General features: G+C 34.7%; 1 protein-coding gene across 13 annotated transcripts in view; it reads right to left on the reverse strand.

The window, feature by feature from the left end:
- The window catches only part of SLC4A10 (solute carrier family 4 member 10), a 277,108-nt gene that overhangs the window by 11,445 nt on the left and 239,446 nt on the right, over window positions 1-26,217 (reverse strand). For all 13 annotated transcript variants that reach the window (XR_003684369.2, XR_003684370.2, XM_028508732.2 and 10 more), the window contains 6 exons: window positions 24,871-24,984; window positions 23,407-23,568; window positions 15,870-16,121; window positions 14,971-15,039; window positions 8,769-8,942; window positions 7,925-8,047 (listed from right to left, as the gene is read on the reverse strand). Coding sequence is in view for 11 of the 13 variants with exons in the window: in XM_028508732.2 (XP_028364533.1) it covers window positions 7,925-8,047; window positions 8,769-8,942; window positions 14,971-15,039; window positions 15,870-16,121; window positions 23,407-23,568; window positions 24,871-24,984 (894 nt within the window). In the remaining 2 variants the exon portion in view is untranslated. The remainder of the gene's footprint in view (window positions 1-7,924; window positions 8,048-8,768; window positions 8,943-14,970; window positions 15,040-15,869; window positions 16,122-23,406; window positions 23,569-24,870; window positions 24,985-26,217) is intronic.

A 26,217-nucleotide genomic window follows, 5' to 3' on the forward strand; every position in this document is an offset into this window, starting at 1 on the left:
CCAATGTGTTTTCCCCTTAGGAATGCATCGCAGGCTCTGTTTTATGCTTCAGATTTCTTTTTCCAATGACAATATCTCACCTTTCCCAAAGAGTGGAAATACTTTATATATATACTATATTATATACTATATATGTGAAGAAATATATATGAAAAAAACTATATATGAGGAAGCTATATCTTTGGGACAAAGATATCTTATGTTACCATAATGAAATGTCCTGGTTTAGTTTTCAATAGTATTATCATCACCTTTTTTCCATATACACATGCAAAAAAGAAATTTAATTATCTGTAGATTATTGCTCCATGTTAATGCATTTATTTTCAAAGTTTCAATTAGCGATGTTCAGATTCAATTAGCAATGGTATTTGGGACCATTTAGAAATGTTAGAATTATTGGCTCATACTCTAGAAATGGGATTTTAAGTTGTATAAAGATGAGGAGTTAGGTAACTCCCTGACCAAATGGGAACTGAAAAGAAAAAATAGGAATAACCAGGAGGCTGATTGCCTTCCCTCTTTCAGTAGCTTAGCAGTAGCTTGGCTGATTTAAATCAGCTTCCAGACAGATATGAACTTTGGCTGATATCATTGTTTTTGGCATACAAGGCTGTTCCTGGCACCCTCAGAATATAGACCTTGGCCCTCAACTTGCATGTTGCCTAATCTGAAGAGCCCTAGCCATATTTCTTCTTAGTTAAGAAACAGTGTTTGCTAGAGCCTCTTCAACTAACCTACAACTAGATAACATAATGTAGGGGCAGGTCTCACTTTCACTCTTAGAGTGCTTGCTTACATACCCAACAGCTAACTAAGGCAGACTCCCATCTACTGGAACCTTGGCCATGCTGCATGCAGAATACCTATGCTCTCCACAGTTCTAAGCCTAAGCTATAGAACTGTGGAGAGGCCAGAGAAGTGCATGAGTTCTGCTGCTTATAAGCACACCCCTCCAAATCCTATATTACATTTATACCCTGTGGTACCATTGAAATGTATCTGTGACCCCCTTTGCATTAGAGAAATTAACTCTTCTCTTCTTCTGTTGTTCTTTAAGGAAAATTTTTCTTTAAGAACCATCAGATATACTTTATTACTTGTGTATTGTGCCTATTCCCCTTGGCATTTGGCAGTACTATTAGAACAAATTTATGGTGAGTAGATAGTACCATTGGTTTTAAATCACACATTTAAACACTTAAGCCGGGCAAATCTGTAGCCTGGAATATGACATGACTTGCAAATGGGTTAGCCACTCTACATGGAACATAATATATATGACATTAGCTCATGTGTACACCCTTGAGGCTATGAGCAGAACATATGACTCCTTCCAGACAGACATGACTATTTATCTATAGAAAAGGTATGAACAGGGATGAAAATAAAGAGGAAACACTCAGTGCTCCCAAATGCTATTGAAGTAAAACCAAGAAACAACCAAAATGCAAATCTTTACTTGATTATCCACTAAAAGGTAAAGTTGGTGTATGGTATCTTTTATGGCCAACTTTGAATAAAATGTCAAAAAGTCAGGTAGAAAGGTTTAATAAAAGAGTAAACTTCCAAAAGCCAAAGAAAAGAATAATGTCATCAGTGCTTAGGTGACCTGGCAGCAGAAAACCAAGGCTCAAGATTCAATCTAACAGCAAAAAAATGGGACCAAACCTTCAGGAACAACTTTGTTTTTGCCTCAGATGATTTTCCACTTTTCTCTCAAATTGCTTTCAATAATTATTTTGCACTCTGTGGCTTGTTAGCATGTGTGGGCTTTATACTAGTCATAATTCTATCCAAACAAAAACTCATCACCTCTAAAGATAGCATTTGTAAGCCATGCTTATCTGAAGAGAAGGTGGCAGAGCAGCCGCTGCCTTCCGTGCCAGAAGGAGGCTGGGTGGGCCCCTGCACTTGGGATGGAGGGCCGGCTGCATCCCAGGCAGTGCTCTGAGGCAGCCAAAAATTGAGACTTTCTGGGGAAGAGCAGTCAAATCAGGCACTAGTCGTCACGACAATTACAACCTAGTTTATCTCAATCATACAGGAAAAGAAAGAAAGTGAGAGCATAAAACTAACTGGGTATTCATTGCTTTGTAAGTCCAAAGTACCTTAAAATGAGGTCCACTCAGCCATTCATTTACACAGCATCCATCAAAAATATGCTGAATCCCATCTACAACATGGTGAATATGTTAAAAGGATGATGATCATAGATGACCCAAGAATATTTGAAGGGTTTTGCCAATTTGACTAGAGGAATATTCATACTGCAATTTGAACAGCATCTTTTAATTACTATAGTCCAAAGCATTTTTCAGATACTAAATAAGTGAATTACAGTTAATGCTATAGCTAGTAAGAGGCAGGAAAATTGAGGTTTTAAAAAAATCTATTCAAAAGTATTCAGACATTTACTAAGCATGTATTAGGTGCTAGGCACACAGTAAGAATAATAATCCAGGAATTGTTTATGAATATATTCAATAAATATATATTAAACATCACCTACATGACAGGTAGTCTTCAAGGTACTAGGGTTACAGCAATAAAAAGAAAGATAGATAGATATAAACCCTATTCTCAGATGATGAAAAGCATCATGTTAAAAAACATAGGGACAGATGCCCTGGCTGGTGTGTCTCAGTGGATTAAGCACTGGCCTGCAAACTGAAAGGTCGCAGGTTCAATTCCCATGCCTGGGTTGTGGGCCAGTGTTTCTTTCCCTCTCTTTCTCCCTCCCTTCCCCCCTCTCTAAAAATAAATAAATAAAGTCTTTAAAAAAATAGTACAGGGACAGAAGAAGTAGTATCTGAGTCCATTTTATTTTATCAGTTTGGTAGTAGAAAGGAAGAAACTCTAGATGAAAAGAAAATATGTAGGCCAAGGATAAAAGGTGGTTATAAATAAGATGTGTTTGCATGACAATGAAAAACTAGTCTGGCCCTGGCTGGTGAGGCTCAGTAGATTGAGTGCTGGCCTGTGAACTGAAAGGTTGCCAGTTTGATTCCCAGTCAGGGCACATGACTGAGTTGCAAGCTAGGTATCCAGTAGGGGGTATACTAGAGGTAACTGATCAGCGTATCTCTCACACATTAATATGTCTCTCCTCTCTTTCTCCCTCCCTTCCCCACTCCCTGAAAATAAATACATAAAATCTAAAAATCAAACAAACAAACAAAAACCCTAGTCTGGCTAGAGTCAAAGGCCTGTGCTGAATATTAGTGGAAAATAAAATTAGAGTTAAATTGTGGGGTGTTTGATGTGTATGATACTACATATAAAATTACATTATGAATCTGAATTATATTTTTTGATAACATAAAAAATACAATTCTTAGCCCTAGTTGGTGTGGCTCATAGGATCAAGTGCCAGGCTGCAAACCAAAAAATACAATTCATATTCCAAGAACCTAGCAATTTTCTGCCTTTAGTAGAACAGGTAGCATCTGGTACTACGTCCATTTCTCAGGTAAAGTCTTTATCTATGTAGGAGCCCTCAAATTGCCCAAAGTACAAATAACAGCAGACAGTCAATGTTCACAAAGATTCTTAGAGTATTGGAGAGCGAAATATCTGGCAATTTTGGAATTCATAGGTCTTAAGAAATGTAAGAGATTTCAGAAATCAAGTTTAACCCCTTCTTTTTATCTAAGACATTAAGAGTCTACCATTTCCTTTCTCGATTACTGATAGAATAGATAATGCTGCAGATTATTACATATACATATAGATTATACATACACATACATTCCTTGGAATACCATAAAATATTATATCTCTAAGATGTATGTTTTAAAACTCCCAAAGATGTAAGAGCCAATACATACACTACTCAGCTTAATGGTGAAAGCTAGAAAGAATAAAAAGGGCAGAGGAGTAGTCCACACAGAATTCATATAAGTACATGGATGTAACATGTTTTTCATCAGAATATTTGACTGTCTCTATGTGAATATTATAAAATACAAAAATTCTCATCAAGTAATCTTAGCTTTAGAAGAGTATATTCTAGAGATAAAGACACGGTGGTTTTAGGAAAAGTCTTATCTCGAATTTAGCGTTGATCAGAATCACCTGGAGGTCTGCACAAAACAGATCACTATCCTACCCCCAGAGCTCTGAATGGAAAATCTGGCATAGGGTCCAAAAGTTTGTCTTTCTAACAAGCTGCAGGTGTCAGCTGAAGCAGAAGTCCTGGGACTATACTTTGAAAACCCACTGACTGAAGGAAAATGTGCTTACCTCTCTTTAAGAGTCACTTAGAAATAACATTTGTGTAATAATTAGGCTACATGTCCCAAATCCACAACCAATTCTGACCTTTCTTAGCAGTAAGATGTGCGCTGTAATTTGCTTTAATTGTACTTGTTTTTAGATTGCTTTTGCATCTTCTTGGCCTGGCTCATGATCCTGTTTCACACAGATCACAAGTCTCACTTGCCCCCTCTTTGCCTCTTTCTGTAGCATATATGTTAAAGTGAATGTCCCATAGACCAAGAGGTGTCACATCATGATCACTGCCCAGAGTTGAATTTCCAGGATTTATCAAACATTAACCACCTTCTCCCTCCACCCAGGAGCAAACATTCTGCTGGAGCTTTCTGCTTTAAACAGCAGCCCTTTTGTCAAATGTGTACAATGTCCTAGAGAATATTTAAGTGGCAAGGAAGGCATGTTGGTACTCTGAGCACATTTGGACATCCAGAATTTGATTCTGCAGTCTTCCCTTTACACAGAGCAATGTGCAAAATGTCAGGGTTCCAATATTCATTTCTATCCTGATTATAATCCTTTCTTTCTAAAAACTGAAGCATATGCATATGCATATGCATGAAGTACATGAAAATTTGGAACAGAAGCTCTGCGACCTTGGACTGGCCTGTGTAGCTATTTATTCTGCTTAACGCATTATTGAATTTTAAGGTTAGACTAATGTTTTGTCAATGCCATAAGACCAGAAGTGGGCTAATGATAGGAAAACCCTGGAGGATAAAGGCACAAGCTTGTAACCATCAAGAGGACGAAGGGTGAGCCTTCTTTAAATTCAAGTCTCAGGGTGCTGATTTCTGCTCTTTATCATCTTCCAGATCAAATCAAAGTTACTCAATTAATTTGAGTAATTGCAGAAATGCAGCATTTCTAGAGAACTTGTCCATTTACCACCTTCGTGCACAGTCTCTAGCAAAACTGGGCCTCAGCATAGCCTGCCACAGTAAGGAGAGCACACTGTTTAGCAGAGCCCTTGCCCTTGATAAAGTGAAATACCGAGGTCCAGGTGACCATGTAGAAAATCAACCTGCATATAAGTTTCAGTGTATTCCTCCTTAAATCTTCTTATTGACTATATTAATCACACTCTTTCAATACTAATTCCAAATTAGAAAGTGAATATCTTTAAACTTCCTTTTCTTCCTGTAGTTGTCAGATGGAGAATTACCTTTTTATTCCTCCTGGTCAGACCTATATTTTAATGTTCAATTATAGATTATTTCTTCACTCTATTACTAGTTCTCTTGTTTCTTTCCTTGTACTGAGGATCACATGAAAGTGTCATCATATTAATCTATTTGAAATGTTAAGGGTTCTTAAACCTCCCTGATTTAATGTACTGCAAAGTCTTTTCCCACTTTTTCTCATACGCAGATCTGAAGGATACCACTGTAAATTTGCCTCAATTAGTCTTTAATGTATTTTTGTGTCCTGTTGGAAAACATGAGTTTTAGGAAATTTAGCAATATTTAATTACTTTTAAAATCATCTTCATAATCAGAAAACAGTAAACACCCACTGGAGTACAGTAGATTTGTATCATAAAAAGTTTAGATGTTCATCAAATAGCATCTCTGCCTATCTGAAGTCAATCAATTCCAAAAATGGATGTTTGGTACACATGCATATAAGTACCACACATATGTAGCTACACGAGTGGTTCTGGGCAATGGAAATGGCAGATTCTAATAGATGTATGATTACTATCAAACTTGTTCCTATTTCACAGACATATAAAGGAAGAAACTAAAATTGTGTAATGATGAAATATATAATATAATGTTATACAAAAATACCATTTTTTATTTTACAAAATTCTAAAAGGGCAAAAATGTTCCATAGTACGTACCTAGAAGGAGAATGCCATGGAAGGATTATTATAGGAATGAGACTGTTGCTACCTTTTTCCTATGGAAGTAGTAAAGATATCTGACAGGCAATCAAAGCCAAAAAATAAAGCAAAATTATGTTTGTAAGTTACTTAATAGTATTCTTATTATCAGAAAGATGAAGGGAAAACTTACAGATTTTGAATTCAAATTATCATCTTTGGAATTTAAAACTTCTTGGAAATTGTTTTCAACTGAATAGTTTTAATTACATCAAGTACACATAATTTAAGTCTTCAAAATTTCTACATTCTGGTGCCCATTTTATTTACATTTAATTTATACCAAATCGTGTTATATTTTTCTTGAATAGTATCTGATGATGAGAGCAAAACTTTACCTAAACCCCCAAAAAGAAATAGAGACTATCAGAATATCCTCATTAAAGTATTATTTTCAAAAATATCTCATGGTGGGCTGGAATGGGAGTAAAAGGGAGAAAACTGTACTTGAACAAAGATTAAAATTTAAAAATAAATAAATAAATAAAAAGAAAAAGAAAATTTTTATATTTTTATATTTTAATTTTACATTAAATTTACTAGAAATATGAGTATAATATACCTTTACAATATTTGAGAAAACTGAAATGTTCATACAGTGTTAAAATACATCATCACGATCAATTTCTAAATGTGGAGATCCACATTCTGTAGATGATGGGACACCGCAGGATAGTGAGGAAATGCCAGACAGTCACGCATTATGTAGCCATATTTGTAGAAGCAGCTGCACAGAAATCTCATTAGACTTTGTTTCCTAATCGAGGTTCAACTAATGACTGGATAAAACTTAAGAACATTGAAAGGTCTGCGAACAGGTACCCCCAAAAGAGAAGAATACACCCATGGTTTGAGAAATTATACTGCAGGTAAGAAACTAAATACATTTACTAACTACCTTGTAGAATAAAAAAAGTGCAAAGAATGCACAAATTTCATCAGATATTTTCTTTCATCATCATTTCTAGTCACATGGAAATTTTGTTCCTATGTTTTATAATTTATGGGTTCAATCATTTTGCTAAATATTGTACTGGTCACTCTTTTCATTTATACTCTTCATAGGTTTTATATACTTTAAAAAATACTATGATTACTAGCCTTCAAAACAGACCTGGACTTACACATGCATTTTACTCCATAAAACTTATATGGTTTTAATACATGAAACAGAATAGGATAAATCAGTAGTCTGTCAAAGTAATTAAATCTCAAAAGTTTCTCAAACAGTAATCTTAAATCACTTTGAAAGCAGGTCAGATCATCATGTTTTCCTCTTAAGCATTTCATCTATTTCAAGAATAAATCATTTTATCCTTCGATTAAAATTATCTTCTGATTAAAACTTTGTGCCCTAGAAAAATACCAATAGCAATAAGGTCTCCTTTTCATTTCTCACATATTCAACCAGAAAGCAATCATCGAATGACCATAATTTGGAAATAATTAAGCATCAGTGAGTTTCTTCCATCAAACATCTGAGTAATCAGAAAAATAAACTGTACAATCTGGATGATAATGAAGTATAAAGTATTTTTGTATTTCACTAGGGATTGATTTCCTACATATAATATGCATGCTCTCTGTTTGTTCAAGTTCTAACTTTAAGATTTTAAAACATTTAACCTTCCAAACTTGTCCACCTTGCGGTTGTTAACCACTAACCATCTAAAGATAAACTCAGAAATCTAGTTTCGCAAAGAGCTCCTGTATACAAGTGCTTCTTTTTCTTTGTAAGGTATTTACTCAGCTACGACTTACTTCTTTTTCAGCATCTTCTAGTTTCTTTTTCTTACTCTCAGGCATTAAATCATCTAACCAGCTGAGTTCCCGTTTGGTAAACAAAAAGTCCATCAACTTTCTTACAAATACCAGAGCTAATACCTGAAATAAATAATAAAATAGTGTAAAATAGGGGAAATTATTAAGTGATATGTTTGTCTGTTGGTAGAAACAAGTCAATTTCAATTAGGACTGAGATAAATTTGAAGATATATGTATGTAACAGATTTTGTCTCTAATTTTGCTTCCTTCATTTCTTTCTTACCACATGTTCCACATAATAGCTATGATGTCACCTACCCATTATAGAAGTCATTTAAAGAAGCCATTTGAAAAACCATAAAATACATTCAACTGTTTTCTTGAATACATGTAGTTAATAGTTTGCTTTATATTAAATAAGTATAAAACATTCTTAACTATGCTGATAATATTTAAAGTTATAATCATTCAAATTCACTATAATTTTGAAGTACTTGAAACTTCTCTGAAATATTTAAGGAAATTTAATTTTTAAAAATCCCCCTATCTTTTCAGACTTGCTGGTGTATTTTTTAAAGTTAAATTTGGAAAGTTTGCATTTCCCACCCAACTTCAATTAATTCAAATTACTACCAACATTCAGAATGATAGAGACAAAACTAATATGAATCACTGCAATTCATATATAACCTTAAACCTAGTCTTAGTCACCAGCTTTAGGCTCAAGTTTATACTAGGGTTTCCCATAATTGTTCAGAATGACTCTATTGTTCCAATTTCAGTTCGTGGGTTTCCAATAAGAGCAGAAAATTACAGGAAGAGAAAAAAAGAAGTTTCATACCATCATGGGAAAGACTATAGCAGCTCTTGAAACCTTTATTATCCACAAAAGGACAAGGCAACTCATCTGAATGACTGTGAAGAGATGGACTTTTCGAAGTGGTACATGCCTTAGATATATAAAGTCTGGTTGATGTTTTGCAGGCATCCAGAAGAGCTTTATTCTATCAAAAAACTAAAAGATAAACAGGCTACATTGATTTTTACAGACAACAATAAAAGTAGAACAAGTAAACATTTGATGTGGTCCAATATTGTTCACCTGGATCACATTTAAGTTGACATCCGGGCATCTGGACAGCAGGATTGTTACGCATACACTCTGAAATACTATGATTTCAGTTTTATAATACTCTACTTTCTTGATATAGACCCAGGTTACAATTTAGAAGAGTTTAAAAATATTAAAGACAATAATACTAAATGTTGCTAACCTAGAAGAATATTGCCTTGGGAGACAAAACACCATCATCATCCTCTTTTTCATTGTCATATTACAGCCTCTTCCTTTATTTGCCCCTTTAGCACCAGGATTTCCTGGACTCCCCATTCTCAGTCCTTTTCTCTCCTGGGATGGCTCCCTACCCATGGCTTCAACTTCTACATCCTAGATAAAGACTCCCACACCTAGATCTCTACTTCCACTCTCTGTCTCCTGAGCTCTCCTCCCACATGCAGCTCCTGAGTAGGATGTTGTGACCTCCCTATATTGACTCTGCTGTTTGGGCTTTGCCGCACTGATCTCCAACAAGGTTTGGTGCTATTTTTACAAATTGAGTATCTTAGCCATAAAGATTTAACCTAGATGAATTGTTGTTAATAAAGTGTTTTTAGAGCAAACTGTGTAAAGTCAATTTACAAGTAACTTCATAAATTTTCTATACTGCATTGTCAAACCATTTATATATGAGGTCCGTCCAGAAAGTATTCAGCCATGTAACCTGAAAAATAGAGGTATTTATTGAAGAGGATACAAAATACAAGAAACATTGTACATAGGACAATGACGCCTCAGTCCCCTTCAAAGTAGGCACTTTGGGACCTCACAGAGTTCTCCCAGTCACCATCAGCTACCTGTCATATTTTCCTGAATCTCATTGACAGTCTGAAATCTCTTCCCTTTCAAAGGTGATTTTAGTTTGGGAAAAGCATTGTGGTGATGAAGCTGCCAATCACCAGGTGCCCATAGATGTGGCTTTCTGAGTCATCCAAATAGTTTCCACAGAGGAATGTTCAAGTATAACACAAAATTTGATGCAGATTCATTGCTCTGTTCACTCAGTCATTTTGAATGCAATGGCCACACATTACACATGCTCACTCAACAGTGTCTACTACCCTCACTGACTAGTACAGTGAATACAGTGAAGTCATCATTGTTCACACATGCACATTCCAGTCCACTCTCCTTGGCCTGTCAGGTTACCTTGATGTCACCCACACCATACATTGTTATTTTAACAATGGCTGAACTTTTTCTGGACAGGCCTCATATTTTTCAATTGCATTTGATAAAAATTATTTTTATCTGAATAAATGTTATTTGTTTAAATTTACATGAAAGAAAGTACAACTTTTTATATAACTATATATAAATAACTATAACTATATAATGTTGTTATAGCTTTGGCTTGGTGGCCATTTTTATCCATGAAAGCTAATTTTCTCAATTCAATTTTTATATATTAAATTTTCAGAAAAACCTTAAATCTTTAATCACATTTTACTTACTAACAAACTGCATTGCATGTTACTTCATTTTATGTGTATTTTTGGCTTAATATTTCTCAGGCCAAAGTTATTAGTTTTGAATGTTTTCAACAAGAAGTGATTTTTAGAATATGCTTTTAATCACAGTTTTATTTCATGCCATTTCTACAGTATATCTGCTATGCATTTTTAAAAGAGTACTATTGGATATTATTCATTAGCTAATTTACAAGAAAACTGTAAGCAATTCTTGTCAAATATTCCAGAATTACTCTAATATGCCAAGGAACAAATGTGCATTGAGTCAAGTGTTAGGATCAAAACATCCTTTACCAAAATCTGCTTATATGTATAATAATCCCAAACTCAACATAAGCCCATCTTTCCTCTGTGCACCCCATCTTATGGTATGGCATGATCTTTCCTTGGTCTTCTAAACCAGAATGACATGTACATTAGCTCATATACTGTTCATTTATTTATTTATATTCATTATTGCCTTCCAAAAACATTTATTGAAAAGCTTCTCTGCAGAGTACTAAGTGCTGAATTTTTTCCTGATTCATCCCTCTCCATAATTCATTAGGTGTTTTAATTTCTATCTCCTAAATATATCTTAAAACTACATGTCATTAAGCCAGCAAATAAAACTTGGTACATGGTGGTAGTGGGAATAGGGAAGAAATAAAGTAAAATCCTCTGGCTTATTATTGAATGTTTCAGTTTCTATAGAATTCATTTTCCTCAGTCACCATTTCTCCTTTGTGAAGTTATGTTCTTGCATAAGTGTACATCAGTGTGTGGGTGCTTCAATTGTTATTGTTTAAATGGCACATTTGCTTTCCTTGGGACTCCTGAAGTGTTGGAATGAATATAGAAGCGGTTATATATCTGAGTACAGAAACAGCATTCATGAGAACACTGTGCTCTGTTTTTTCTGCCATGCTGCACAGTGAGCAGTCTGGATAATAAGTTTCCTAATATTGTGAAACGATCAGGTGAAATACAGGTTCCTACCACACACAGAGTAACTAATTAGCATGCTATTTGAACTGCTGGCATTCAGCACATGTTTATTACTACTTCAGTAATGACAATCGTGATAAATGTAGTCTGAGTTTTGCATTTGGTATTTATCTTCTAATATCAATTTCCTATTTTCACACTGAGTTAGCCACAAAATTCCAAATATGGATTTCAAACCCCCTGAGCTCCAGGCTCTCTTAATGTTCACTAACCCTCTTCCTCAGTGTGACACCTTCCTTGCTGTTCCATTTGTGCTATTTAAGATTCATTACATTTTTTCCCACGGGCCTTTGATAATGTTTTCCTCAATTTTCATTGGAGAGAAATAATTCTAAAATCTGATATTCTTGTTTAGTTCTAAACCTTATAAGTATAAAATCGTGTAAGTAGAATTAGGGGGAAATCTGTTGAAATCTACCAAAATGATCTAACTTTGTTTCTCAAACTTCTGCTCCTAAATTTATGTGAGCCTGGGGCCTAATAGTAAACCCTTTGCAATTACAAATGAAATTAGTACCCATGGAACTTTTGCCAAAGGCAAAAAAAAAAAAAGCAAAACAAATAACTAAAATCTCTTTAATACTCTTCCCTATCTGCCTCGTCAAATCAATTCTTTCAAAATATACTTTCATACATGCAATTATAAATGAGCCATTTAAAACTAATTTGAGTACAATTTAAATGCATAACACTTCTCAACCATCTCCTCCTCCTAAGCTCATGTTACCCAGTGTTGGGATGAACAGAGTCATCCTATCCACTTTGGATGTTTGATGATCTTACAATGACTTCATATTAAAGTTTGCCTCAGCTCTAACATCTAGCACTGTCCTAAGGCCTAAGTGGTTTTCTTTCTCCCAAAGTCAGAAGCTGGCTCATTGTTCCTGCAGGAAAGAGTTCCTGTGCTGCCTGTTCCTCAGTGTTGAGAGTTTGGCTGAGCTACTCAGTGGTATGGTTGCCTTGGCATCCATCTTATTTGGCCTGGTGGCCTGCATTGATCTTGAATTACATCAGTCTCTCATGTAATTGCATTCCCTAGATAAAAGCCCACAGAATCACAAAAATGGAAGCTCCTGATATGACTTCCCCAACAGCCCTTGTGATCAACAGTCTCCCCTGCCTCCGAGTGCCTTCCCCTGATCGCCCCTGAGGTAGGACTCCCAGGGACTTACCAAAACCCTGCTCTCTAATTTTGAATTTACCCATCTGGCCTTAGCCCAGGAACTCCAAAACATTCTACTCACAGACCCTAATAAAAACATGTATCCTAGGTCCTGTCTTCCTCTCTGTCTTTACCTTGACCTTGCAGTCTGGCCCAAGGCCAGGTACTTCCCCCAGGACCTGTGAGTAATAAAGTTTTCTATTTCAGTTTCTCTTATGGTCTGTTGTTGAACCTAAGCTCACCATCCCACACCCTGTGCTCTTAAGTGTTAATCTGATAAATTCATAACATTCTGTGAGGTGACTTTTCTTTTATGTCTTTGAACAGCAATGAGTCAAACTGTGTGAAAAAAATGACAATTTATATTTTCCTTTCTCTTAATAAAAATAAACTATACCATAATATTAATAACCCTCCTAATTAGTCTCTTTTTAAGAAAATTTAAGTGTTTTAGATCAATAATGTCAAGTTATAAAACAATGTTATTCAATGACAAATTTAAGTAGAAATCTCTGTTAGTTTCCTAATGTTACTGTAACAAATTATTACAGCTTGGTGGCTTAAAACAATACAAATTTATTGTCCCATAGTTGTGAAGAACAAAATCAAGGTCCTTGCTGCACCAGCCTCCTTCTGAAAGCCATAAGAAGGAAACTGTCCTTGCCTCTTCCAGTCTCAGGTGGTTCCTGACATTCCCTGGCAGCAGAAGTCCAATCTCTGCCTCTACCTTCATGTGGCCCTTTCCTGTGCCCTCTCTCATTCTAAAGTCCCCAGTGATTGGATTTAGAGTTCACCCTAAATTCTGGATGAGCTGTCTTGAGATCCATAATTAATTACATCTGCAAAGACTCTATTTCCAAATAAGGTCACAGTCTGAGATTCCAGGCAGAAACAAATTCTGGGGAACACTATTCAACCTACTGCAGTACCGTAAGCAGGAACAATTTGCCAAAAGCCTATATAAAGATTTAGAAAACACTTGCGTGGTTTTAAAATGCATCTACAAATTCTTTAGTGTTTTTCTCTTTAAAAGTGTAACTTCCTTCTCCTTGTGTGTGCGAGCTAGCCATAGTGATTTTGTTTCCGACAGTAAAAAGTGGAAGTGACCATGGGCAACTTTGGAGACTAAGTCAAAAGGCACAGTGACTTCCTCTCTTCTCAAATTGCCCACTCTGATGGAAGTTAACTTGCATGCCATGAGGACCCTTGGGCGACCTATGGAGAGGTCCATCTGGGAAAACTCTAAGGCTTCCTACCAATAGCTAGGCAGGAACTGATGCCTCTTGCTCACAGCTGTGTGATAAGTCTCTTAGATGCAACCCTTGGTCCTACTCAAACCTTCAGATGACTGCAGCCTTTGTCCATATCCTGACAGCAACCACATGACACGTCTTGAGCCAGAATCACCTGGCTAATCTGTTCCCAAATTCATGACCCACAGAGGTTGTGAAATAATAAATGATTGTTGTTTTAAGACACTAAATTTTACAGTAACCTGTTATGCAACAATAGAAACTAATACAACTATATTTATTCAACCAATGCTTCATTAAACAATTAATAAGGTTTTCCTTATACTTTGAAACTGCCTTAACTTATACCTTTATTTTCAGTTCAATATTTAAAATCATCCTATAAATATAACTATGATAATAATAAAAAAGCAAATGCAAAAGAAAAAAATCACCCAGAATCTCACTCTTAACAAATTGGTTTTAATTCTCTGTCTCCTTTTTTTTTAATATGACCAACACTCATAGCTTTATAAGCCCATAGTAGGTTCAACCTCTTCTCCTACTTTTTCAGTTTGCCTGTGACATACATTTTTCTGCCATGTTACTTTTTATGGCCAACAGTAATCATCACTTTTCAGTGAATGTACCATAGATTACTTCATTATTTAATGATGTTGGTTAACTGGATTGTTTCTAACATTTTGAAAGTATATGTTATAATAAATATTTTTGTGCATAAAATTTTTTTCTATTCTCATGGATATCCATAACCATAATTTCAATATCAGAGATTAAAAGTATTTATATATACTTTGAAATGTACTATGATTACTTTTCTAAAATAGTTGTGAAATCTAAACCTTTTAGTTTTAATACACTCATGGTAAACAAAAGTGCCTTAAGATTATGCTGGTGAGGATCTTTAACTTCTGTAAATTCTGATCAGTTTTAAAAAATTATGTTTCAAAGCTTGTTTCTAAGATGATGTTATTTTCTTAATTATCACATGACTTAGGATCAATAGATCTTAAGTCCCCATAGATGTGCCTGTATTATTGTTAGTAATTTACCTGAATTCCCTTTAGAGATGAAGCACCCATATAAAGAAATACTCCATACAACACTGGCATGGGAATAAACTGTAAAAGAACAATTGAGGAAAAGGTACAAGTTATTTTCAAATAGGATATTCAGCTTAAAGATGAAGAATGGAGCTAATATTCAGATGTTGTTCCTATATTATATCAGATATTATAAAATTGCAGATTGTTTAATTTTTCTCTTTTTCTTGGAACAGCTCAGCATCATCCTGTCTCTAGAGTTATTTATATAACATGTAAATCAATTCTTGCAAACATACTTGTGAAATGATTAAATAAGAATAAACTTATGTAAACTAATTCAATTAGAATTTTCAAATTATGGACAACTAGAATTTGTTATAATAAAATCTTGGAAATATCTGATAAACTTACAGGACAAAATAATTACTCTTTAATGCTCTTATGTTATTAGTTTTATGGAACACATAAAACAGCGTACGTGGCCATGACCATGACATTGCTCACTTCTGTACCTCTATCTTATATTAAGTAATGTTAATTGCAAATAAAGCTTTCCAGTGATTAGAAAATAAAAGCCTAATTTTGTGTAGGCCTGCAGTGAATTTAGGTCACAAGTTAGTCAGCAATAAGTGACTCTTTCCCACAACTTTGTCAGTATTTCAAAATTATGGTAATAATTTACACATCATTTTACTTTGCCAGACCAAATTCTTATGTATTTAAGGATTTTAAAAATACAGCACATAATTTTCCCCATTAAGTTATATAAACATGGCAAAGAAATTCATCACTTTCATCACATGCCATAAAATATTTGCATATTGGTGTAGTTTCAAATGAAATTCCTTAAACAATAATAAATATATTTTGCCTTCTCTCAAATTCATAAAGGCAGATTTTATTACCTTCAGAATGCTGGTCATAAAGACTGATGAACCCATAAGAATAAAAATCATAAGCCCAGTAACTCTTTGCTCCCGAATGCCAAGAAATTTGGGTTGTTCTCCTGGAGCTGAACATTCTGATTCCAGCTTTAGACTGTTGACATGAGTGATGGAGAGAACAGTGGCAGCTACAAACCATGGCAGGCCCATGATGGAGCACACACCAAGCATGACAGCCACCATTAATAGATCCAGGTGGTATCCACAACCTTTCTGTTAAAGAAAAAAAGAGTATTCTCATAGAACCTGAATTTGTACAGAGACAACATGATCACCATGAAACGGTAGGAATAGAGGGAAGATGCTATCTTGAATCTCATACAACTGATTCTAAAATGCAAAATAAATTAAAGATAAAAAGGTAAACAGCCTCAAGATATATAATTCACTTAAATTATAGTGAATAATTTAAGAACAAGAAATATTGCAGATGTGTTCCTATTGCAATTATGATTATAGTGCCTTCTATAACTTCTAAACTTTAACAGGCTTAATGTATTTTTAGGTCAATGTTATATTAGTTTCCATGCCATTTTTATTGAATAAGTAAGGTCAGTATCAAATACAATCACTTCCATAGTTTCCTTATATGGGAGAGTCAATTCACAATTAACATTACTCACAATTCATTCATTATTGATTAAAAAAATCATTAAGTGCCAACTATATATCAGGTTTCAGGCTGGGAAAACACAGTAAAAGACTGTGACAACAACAGAGCTAAGAACGAGCTGATCGAAGACAGAGACCACTTCCTGGATCTTCCCAAGATCAATTTTTCTCTAACACAGTTTCCAATTGCCTTCTTCTCTTTCAACGGGTGACTTTAGGAAAAATAATATCAGGGGAACATGTATATATGCTATCTTGTTCCCATTTGTTTCAGTTTCAGTGACAGGAAAAATTTAGCTTCTCCTTAAAAAATCATAGTTTTTGTGTTTTCTATCTCCTCTGGGATCCTACTCTATGACCACTAACTTCCCAGTATTACAAACTTAAGTGCTTTTTTTGGACCAAACAGGAAAAATGGACACAAGGGGCACATGGAAACTCGGGGAACTGAAGACTGATCTCTTGGAGAGGGTGATTAGGTCAGTCCTATCTGAGGAGAGAATTGAAAATGGGGAACAGCAGCGTTAATCACTCTCTATATCCCCTTCGGGAAACTGACAAGTAGCAAAGGGCTTGGCCTCATTTAGATACCAACTCGTAGGAAAAGGTAGTATAGTAAAGTGGTTAAGAGTTTAGTTTCTGGACACAAGTGGCCTGGAATCAAATGCTAGATCAATCAATGACCTTGGATAAATGATTTACCCATATTTTTTGGATGATACCCACCTAAGTCTTAAAGGAGGAAAACAGGAAAAAGTTTTTGAAGAAAAAAATGTGGAAAAATATTTAAAAACATAAACAACATAATATTTCACCAATGTAAATGTAAATAAAACTCAACAGCAGCATTAACAACCACTATTCCTCCCAAATTTTAGGGCAGGGGAGTGCATCTTATAGTCTGAAAACTATGGCATTCTCTTGTACCTGCTTCCCTATTTGAAAAAATGGTGATGATGATTACCAACCTCATTGGGTTGTTGCAAGAATCACATTATTTAATTTTGCAAATAATTCAGAACAATAGTGTGTGTATGGTACACACCAATCAAACGTTAGAGGCTATTACATTCTAGCAGTTGAACAATGAATTTCTCTTTTGTCCTCATTTGTTTCAAGGCTCCTCAATAAATATATATATCTTAAGGGCAGGTAATTTATCATATAATTTCTCTGTATTTCCCATAGTTTTTAGCACAATCATTGGCACATGATAAGCAATCAATAAGTTACAGACTTATTGACTTTTTAAAAAGGAAATATGCATCATTGAAACATCTTTTGGAGTCAAATTTAATATGTGTAACTTTTAAGTACGTGTAGCTATTAAATTTGTTATCATAATCATAAGCAGACATCATCAATTCTTCTAGAAGAATAATTTTGCCTTTTTTTTTCCACAGGCAGTTTTACCAAACTGCAAGCAGTTTGTAATTAGTATGAAAGCTCATATAGCCTGAAGTGAAACATATTGAGTATTTGTTGCATATTTGTCATGATAGTATTTCCTTTCTGCCATTTTGCTTTGTTAATTGTTGTATTACGAAAAACACCTTAAAGTCAGTTTTACTTCCTTTCCTTTCTGCCCATCCCTGCCAAATCATAAAAGTACAGGAGGTCATAAGGAGAAAATGGGAGATATCCACATAACCACGTTTTCCTTGTGCATTGCCATCAATTCAGTGGGTCAGCTTTGTCAGAGCAATGCTCCAGTTCAACAAAATGCCTTGTGAAGATGACACTAGAAAATTTTCTTTTTGAGTAATGCAGGAGGGATTTTCATTACTAAGAGCTGAGGGGTGAAAAGAGAAACACCATGGTATCTGCTTCAACAAAAAGCTTCACCAGAGCCATAGTGTGTTCCTCAGGTCCATTTGCAGAGCATTTTGGAAGATGTAGTGGTATGGAATAGAACTCAAATGTGGGTCCATTTAAAGGACAATGTCTTAACCAGTTAGAGGACAGTTTTGTCCTAGAGACTCTGGAGTGAGAGAGAGAATAATGAAGGACTTACTCAAGCTCCTGCCTCTGAGGCAGTAGAGTGTGAATGATGCCCCCTGGGGTTGTGCAAAGCTCTAGTGCTGCTGAGAGAGAATGGAACAGGTGCTAGCAATAGGGAGATAAATGTCAGAGGGCAGAAGACTTGGGGCCTTGAGCTTGCACACTCGGGCCCATGTTCACTATGGCTTAAAAATATGAGGAAGGAGTTCTTCATGATAGTGATTTCCTATAGCTCTGATTTAGTGTTTTAAAAATAAGATACAAATGTAAACAGTAAGATTCTAGATTGTAGGAAGCAGACAAAGTAATGCTTTCAGAGGAAATAATTTCCTTAGAAAGCTAGCTTTGTCAAGTACAAGTACATAATGAAAACAAAAAAGGAACCCCCTCCCACCTCAATAATTATGTTGTACAACAATGGGAGCATCTTAGTTTGATATGACTCAAAGAAATAAAGCAATTCTGGCACTTCCACTAATTAACCGTTGTCCTTCTCCTTCCCTTTCATTTAAAATGTCTCTAAAAATTTGGTCTTTGTAACCAAATCATTAGCTGAGAGACATGACAGCCAAAGGGAAGTATCCCTTTGTCAGACGGAGAACTCTGCACCTTGTAACATATTTCTGTAGAATATTTTTTCTGAAATAAAGACAGAACCAGAGCTTTTATTCTCACATTCATCCATGAATCATGGGAAATGGACATATGGAAGGAAAAGGGAGCATAGCAACAGGTGATGCTACAGCAGACCCCACTAAAACCAACATGCAGCAAGACAAGAGGCCAGCCAAGAGGACCATCTGATACCCAGATGCCACTGCTGAAAAAATTCATTTTGAAGCTTGGCAGCAATTTCCTGCATCTGTCAAGTTAACCACATAAAAGACTATAGATTGACATGAAGAACCAGGCTGACAAAGAGGGCAAAAAAGAACATATCAAATGCCATAATCATCAAGAGAATGTGGTGCCAAATGAGTGTTACAAATGCATTCATTTACTCAAGTGATCTGCGATTGTATTGCTGTTTATTAAGAATGATGTCAAAAGAAGCCTGAACTGTCTACAGAAACATGTAGAAAAGCCCACAGTTGTATCTGAGCAGAAACTTTCTTTTCTGTAAAATAATATCTCTCTTCCCACTTTTAGAGAATACTTTAAAAAAAAACAAATATTTGTAATGCTTTTCAATATTCTACTTATCTTAGGAAGAAACAAACAAGCAAAAAATGCTAGATAAGAATATGGATCTATATTTATATTAATATAGGTGATAACATACATTCTCAAATTTTTATATTTGTAGATTTTACATTTTTTGTTATAGTTGATGTACTATATTATATTAGTTTCAGGTGCATGGCATAAATTCAACACTTATGTACCTTACGATGAGATCTCCATGAGCAACCCAGAAGATCATGGGGTACAGTGAGTTGGAGTTTGGCTAATTTTGAGCTTTTTCATTCTGAGAGAGGAGTAAGTTACTGAACAAGTGAGTTGGGCCTCACTGCTGCAGGTCAACACAGCTTTCCTGTCTGTGTAGCAACACTCACTAAATAATGAAAACCATTTTTAGTGGCATGAAAATTCTAAAAGAAAACCAACTACTAGTTTTGGTAATGGAAATAAAGAAAAAGTGGAAAGACTTACGAGATAAGTTAGGAGAGATAAAGAATGAAAAACTAAATTCCAAGGTGACTGGGATATATGATGTAGACCTAGATATACTTAGATACACGATGTGGAATCCACCTGGTACTTGGTACAGAAATATAAAACATGCTTCATTGAACTATTTCTGGGAATGCTTCACCCAAAGCAAAAATGGGTTTTCGAGAGAGAAAAAAAAAATTAGCTGAAAATGAGGTTAACTTGTGGTCTGGGGAGACAGTCAAGAAGTACATCTCTTTTCATGACAATGTGGTTCTAGTCAGAGCCGGGAGACTGTGCGAACATTTCAGAGAAGCAATGGCAGGGGGAAGGGCTATGGAGCTAACCGCTGCTCTGAGTGAAGAATGTCCCGAGAACGTGAATTTTCATTATTGTCAACAGGAATATCAGCAGCCGTAGACCACCAAAGCTTATAAAAGACAAAGGTTATAGGCCAACAAGGGAAAAAAGTGCTCAGTGTAGATAAAACCTGCCTGTACTGCAAGGAACTTGCTTTGCGAATATCCACATCCAAGGAGGAAAATGGGGTGCTCAGACTCACAGCGGTCAAGATCAGACTGGCTCTTTCACTTGGGGAAATATAGCTGTTTATAATTAAGTCAGCTTTCTTCTGTTACTTACTAAATCCATGCTGTTAAAGGGCAAAATTATGAACCTTTTGATTACATGGTTATTTATTTGTATAATACAAAGTAATGTACAAACAATATAATATAGTTTACTAATGTATCCTTAAGTTGATTTTAGTCACAAATAAAATTTAATGTTTTTGTTCTACACTTAATTCTATAAATGCAAGTAGCTGAAAAACTATGTAAAGAACGCTTTCTTGTATTTTAGCTATTCCACATGGTATGTAAAGAAGGAAAACACTGCATTTGTGGGTCTGGTATTTGGCAAAGGCTGTGGGTGTCAGGGGCCTACCACAGGCTCATAAAGAACAGAAGCAAGTGCTGTCCGATTTACAAGGTTGAGAAACTGGAAGGAGCAACGAGAGAGAATGGTCAAAAACATAATATCACCTTCAGCAAATGTTCACTTACTGTCACATTTTGTTTTAATATGATTCCATTAATACTTAGAAAAAATACTGCCACCATCAGTTTAGCTGATAACCTTTAACAGGATAATTTTTCAGAGAAACTCTGGGATTTCTATCTTATTAAAAAAACAATTTTTTTTTCTTTGAAAGAGAACCAATGATTGTACAACTTATTTTCTTCTTAAAATAGGAGTCTTTCAGTTCATTTTAAAACCTATTACAAAATAAAATATATGTACAGCCTTTTAAAATGATAATGCAGATTTGTATTGTTGACATGGGGTAATTACCATGATAATACCCTAATGTTAAAAAATGCAAATGACATCTATAGTATGAAAATATATACTTGGGTCTATGACAAAATGTTAACTATATTATCTCTGGGTAATGAAATTATAATATTTTCCCACTTTTTTTCTCCTATTTATATTATCTAATTTTTTAACTGAAATCATATATTACCTTACAATGAAAAGTATAAATGTTTTCAATTTTAAAAAAATAAACTGATGTTTAGGCAAACTGTTTTCCTACTTCTTAGAGAGTAACAGACTAACAATGTAAAGTACTTAACACTTGTTTTATTGATCTATTCAATCAACTATGTAACTTTAATAATTAAGTTGTGGTGGCACTTGCTTTTGCAGAAGGCTAATATTTTAAAAACAAATAATACTTTTAAGTGATTGATGTTAAATAAGTAGGCTGTTAAACTTGGAGGTCTGAATTCTGTGCGTTGAGGGCTGTAAATGATTCAAAGTTTCCAATGTTGAATTGCACAGTTCAGCGGCATTTTGGGAGCCAGCTCATATAGGCTTATCAGAGCCAATTGTTTAATTTTCAAAAAAATTTCCTGCCAATTGATGTCACACTGGTAGCATAAAATGGGACATGATGGGGGTATTCATACCATGGAAGTCAGCAAACATTATGAATAAGGATCTCTCTCTCTTTTTGATATGCAAAGGACGGGTTGTTAGACATATACCAGCATTACTAGTTTAGTTTCTAAGACTTTTACAAGATATTTTTGTAAAAGATATGCTTAAGAATTTTGACAAAAACAAGCGTGAACTTTCAAAAGAGGTTTTAACCACTCACAAGTTATTTCCTACAAAGAGAATGAAAAATGCTTTGTTTTAAGATAGACTCATTCTCTCTGATATAGACATAAAACTCCTTTTTAGTAAGACATTACAAATCATTGTGCTTCCTTACATTTATGTTATTCTACTTCCCATCAAATAGTTCAATCGGAGATTTTAATTTTTCTAACAAACATACTTATAAATTCTGTAAAGCATGATTTCTGTTGCTCTAACAATGGACCTTTTTCTAGAGTTTAAAGAGGGTGTACGTGATACCAACACAAAACAGGATGGTGCATGCTTTGTTTTTATAAAGTTTGATTTAGATAATTTGTAACCACTCAATGATTTTGATTTTATTTAACACATTCCTATAAGTGATAGTACTGACATTGCATATCTCAAATTGTATACCAGTAAACAATTTTATCATTTGCAGTTGCAAAATGATAGGGTCAGCATACAATAAATAAAATATATGCATATATATTCTCTTGATTAAAAATAAAAGAGAGAGAAGTCATTGAGATCTGCAATAAAACTCAATAAAGGTGTCACTTAAAAACTTTAACATTTACAAATGGGTTTTGTTGTCACAGGCATTATAGACAGAAGAATAATTGAAGAAATGAGAATATCTGAAGATGTAAGTTGTTCCAATAATGAATACAATCTAATAGACATAGTTGGACTCAAATCAAGAACTAGTGAAATCCTCAATGGAAGATAAATTGATAAAGCTGCACTTCAGCAAAGTACATTATTACTATTTCATTAAAATATGTTAGACATGGTAAAATTAAAATTTAGGCAATGTTTTTATTTTAAGCCCTGGAGATAAGGTTTCAGAGTTTAAAGCTCAGCTAAGTGCTATAAATGAATTAAGTCATTAAAAATAATGAAGTTTAAGTTTATTGTAAGACAGAGTATCCTGAATAGAGACAATAAAAATTATGAACCTGAAAACATTATTTTAATATTTCACTGTACAAATGACTACAGAATATAAAGTAGAAGAACATCACTTGATGTCAATCAAGTCACCATGATTTACATTGAAATTAACGTTAAGATATACCTTTAGCTTATGCTCTTTTCTGTTGATGATGACAGCTGTAATCTGCTGGTCCATGAAAATTAGAATGGTACAAAGCAAAGCTGGAATAACAGCAGCTATTACTGTCCACCATGGATTTGGACCTAAAGGTGTAACGAACCAGCCACGGTCATCTCGGGTGGGCTGTGAAAAATAAAAGAATGTGCATAGTTATTGACTGGATTAATGAGCACTTAATCAAATTGTATCTGACAGATACTACCAGAAAAACCCTAATCATAAATGAGTCTGCTGAGTGAGCTATAAAATTATTAATATTAATGTTTACAAAGCATTTAAAAGGTACAGGCACCATTATAAGTGCTTTAGATATTATAACTCATTTTTCCCTTCACAATAGATAAGGCGATTCAGATAAGGACACTGGGACATGGAAAGGTCCTGCAAATTGCCCAAGATCCCAAAGCTATTTAAGTGGTGGATATAGGATTTGAACTCTGACATACTGGTGAAAAGACCTGTGTTCTTAATCAATACTCATTTTAAATAAAATAATATCATTTACAATTGGCAAGTTTATTTATATTTACAAATAGTATGTTGACAACTGTGTGTAACTGTTATTTTAGATGTGCGCACAGGCCATTATCTGACAACAGCAAAAAGACACCATGACATCAGGGGTTCAGGTAAAGGCTCTAAACATGGCTGGTACCAAAGACAAACCCCAGTGCAAGTCTTTCTTTCTTATTTATTTATTCATTTATTTGTTTGTATATTTATTTCCTCACCTGAGGACATTTTTTTCATTGTTTTGAGAGAGAGAGAAAGAGAGAGAGAGAGACATCTATGTGAGAGATACATCAACTGGTCACCTGTCATATGCACCCTCACCAGGGATTATATCCACCACCTGGGTATGTGCCCTGACCAGAAATCGAACCTGCAACCTTTTGGTCTATAGGAGGATGATCCAACCACCTGAGCCACCAGCCAGGGCCCAAAATAAGTCTCTTGACAAAAATTCTGAGGGAGTCCCCAATTCCACTTGACAAGTAAGAAAATCAAGGCTCAGGGAGGTTCAAGTAACTGGCCCAGGGTCACAATCTTAGTAACAGGGTCAGAATTCTATATCAGACCTGTTTTTATTTGTTTTCCAAGCTCTATCCATTGGGCAATTCTGCATCAAGATAATACATTTCCCTTATTTCAAAATGCTTCCTTATCTCTTAGCAGTGTTATATATAGGTATTTCAACTGGAAATATTGACAGGAAATATTTTCAAGTAGCCTCTAGGTTTCTATTCTGTGGTTCCTATGTTTAAAATAATAGACCAAAATTTTACTCATAGTATGGGCATTTTATTAATCTATATCTTTATATTTTCATGAAAATCCCAAGTTCTAGAGTTATAGCCATTATCTAAATGAAGATTAGGCCTATAAATATGAAGAGGTAAACAGCAAATGCTGTCATAAATTCACCTTGAAAACACTTGGTACTTGTAGTTTTGGAGATGGGATCCCAATGGCATAATCAATTAAAACCATACACAGAATTGTAAGAAAGACAGCAAAGTCACTCACTATGGATCGAACCTAAAAATAATGAAAACATTTGTCACTTGAAGAAACTAAATAGACAGGAAGACTCAGGAACATAATCTACAGTCACACTTTATAAACACTTTATGACATAACATCATAATATATTTTATGCATACTATAATATTATCATTAGCTTTGTCAGAACATGAATATATATTTACATATCTTTGTCATTAAGATGAATATACAGTCGACCTTTCCAGAATAAGGCATTGTGAAAGAGCTATAATGGTGATCGTGTTATTTTTAATATTTATTTAAAAATCTAAGTTTATTATGAAGCTAAGTACATGAATATTGAGAACACAGACCAAGGCCATGTGGCAGGAATGTGACAAAATTTTTAGGACTCTTTCTCACACAGGCAACACTTTAATATAATAAACCTGAAGCACCATAATATAAAATTATCATTTTTATTAAAGAAGCATAATATTTTAGTTAGTTTATCTGGGATATAAGTATGGCAGCAAGGAATATGCACAACAGAGTGGGCAAATTTAAAAGTTACTCTAGGTAAGTCAGTTTTAAAGCCATTTCTCATGCATAAATTCTTCTTTAAGCAAAAATCCTTATATAATTATCAACAAGATCTGGCTTCTGTATTAGTATGACTCTATGACACACAAACGAACACACACAAAAATGAAGAATATTATTGTTTTAAGCTCCCAAAATAATTTAATCAAATTAAACTTTTGAGGGAAAAAATACCTCCACCCTACGGAAAGAGGTAACAAAAACAGAAGTTTTTTGCAGAGGATACAGTTCTTGAAATATTTTCCCAGGGTGCAATTTTGATTATAATCTCAGCTCATCCTTAAGAAGCTTGTTTTCTTGGGTCTTTTTTTCTCATTTTTTATTGGCTGAGTCAGATATTATAGGTGTTACTTTGCAGTGTTAAATATTGAACTAAGCTGTTTCTCTGTTTACTTTCCTTTCCAAATATGCAGATGCAAACGTGGTGGGTTTGGGGGAGGGTCTGACACTTTAAAAATAAAAAAGAATAGTATTCCAATGAGTTTTGCAAGGGCTTTCCCAATTAGAGAATGCAACAGTGGCTCCAACGAGGTATCTGTCAGCCTGGAATAGTTCCCACTATTCACTGGGCAAGGGAAGTGACAATCAGTAATGCAGAGAGTGCTTTCAGTTTCCAAAACCTAGGAGTTCATCTTTGGGATTTGAAGTTATGGAGAAAAGCCTGGAGGTCAAGTGCCCTCCCTA

This window comes from Phyllostomus discolor, chromosome 4 (assembly GCF_004126475.2).
Source record: "Phyllostomus discolor isolate MPI-MPIP mPhyDis1 chromosome 4, mPhyDis1.pri.v3, whole genome shotgun sequence".
Lineage (NCBI taxonomy): Eukaryota > Metazoa > Chordata > Mammalia > Chiroptera > Phyllostomidae > Phyllostomus > Phyllostomus discolor.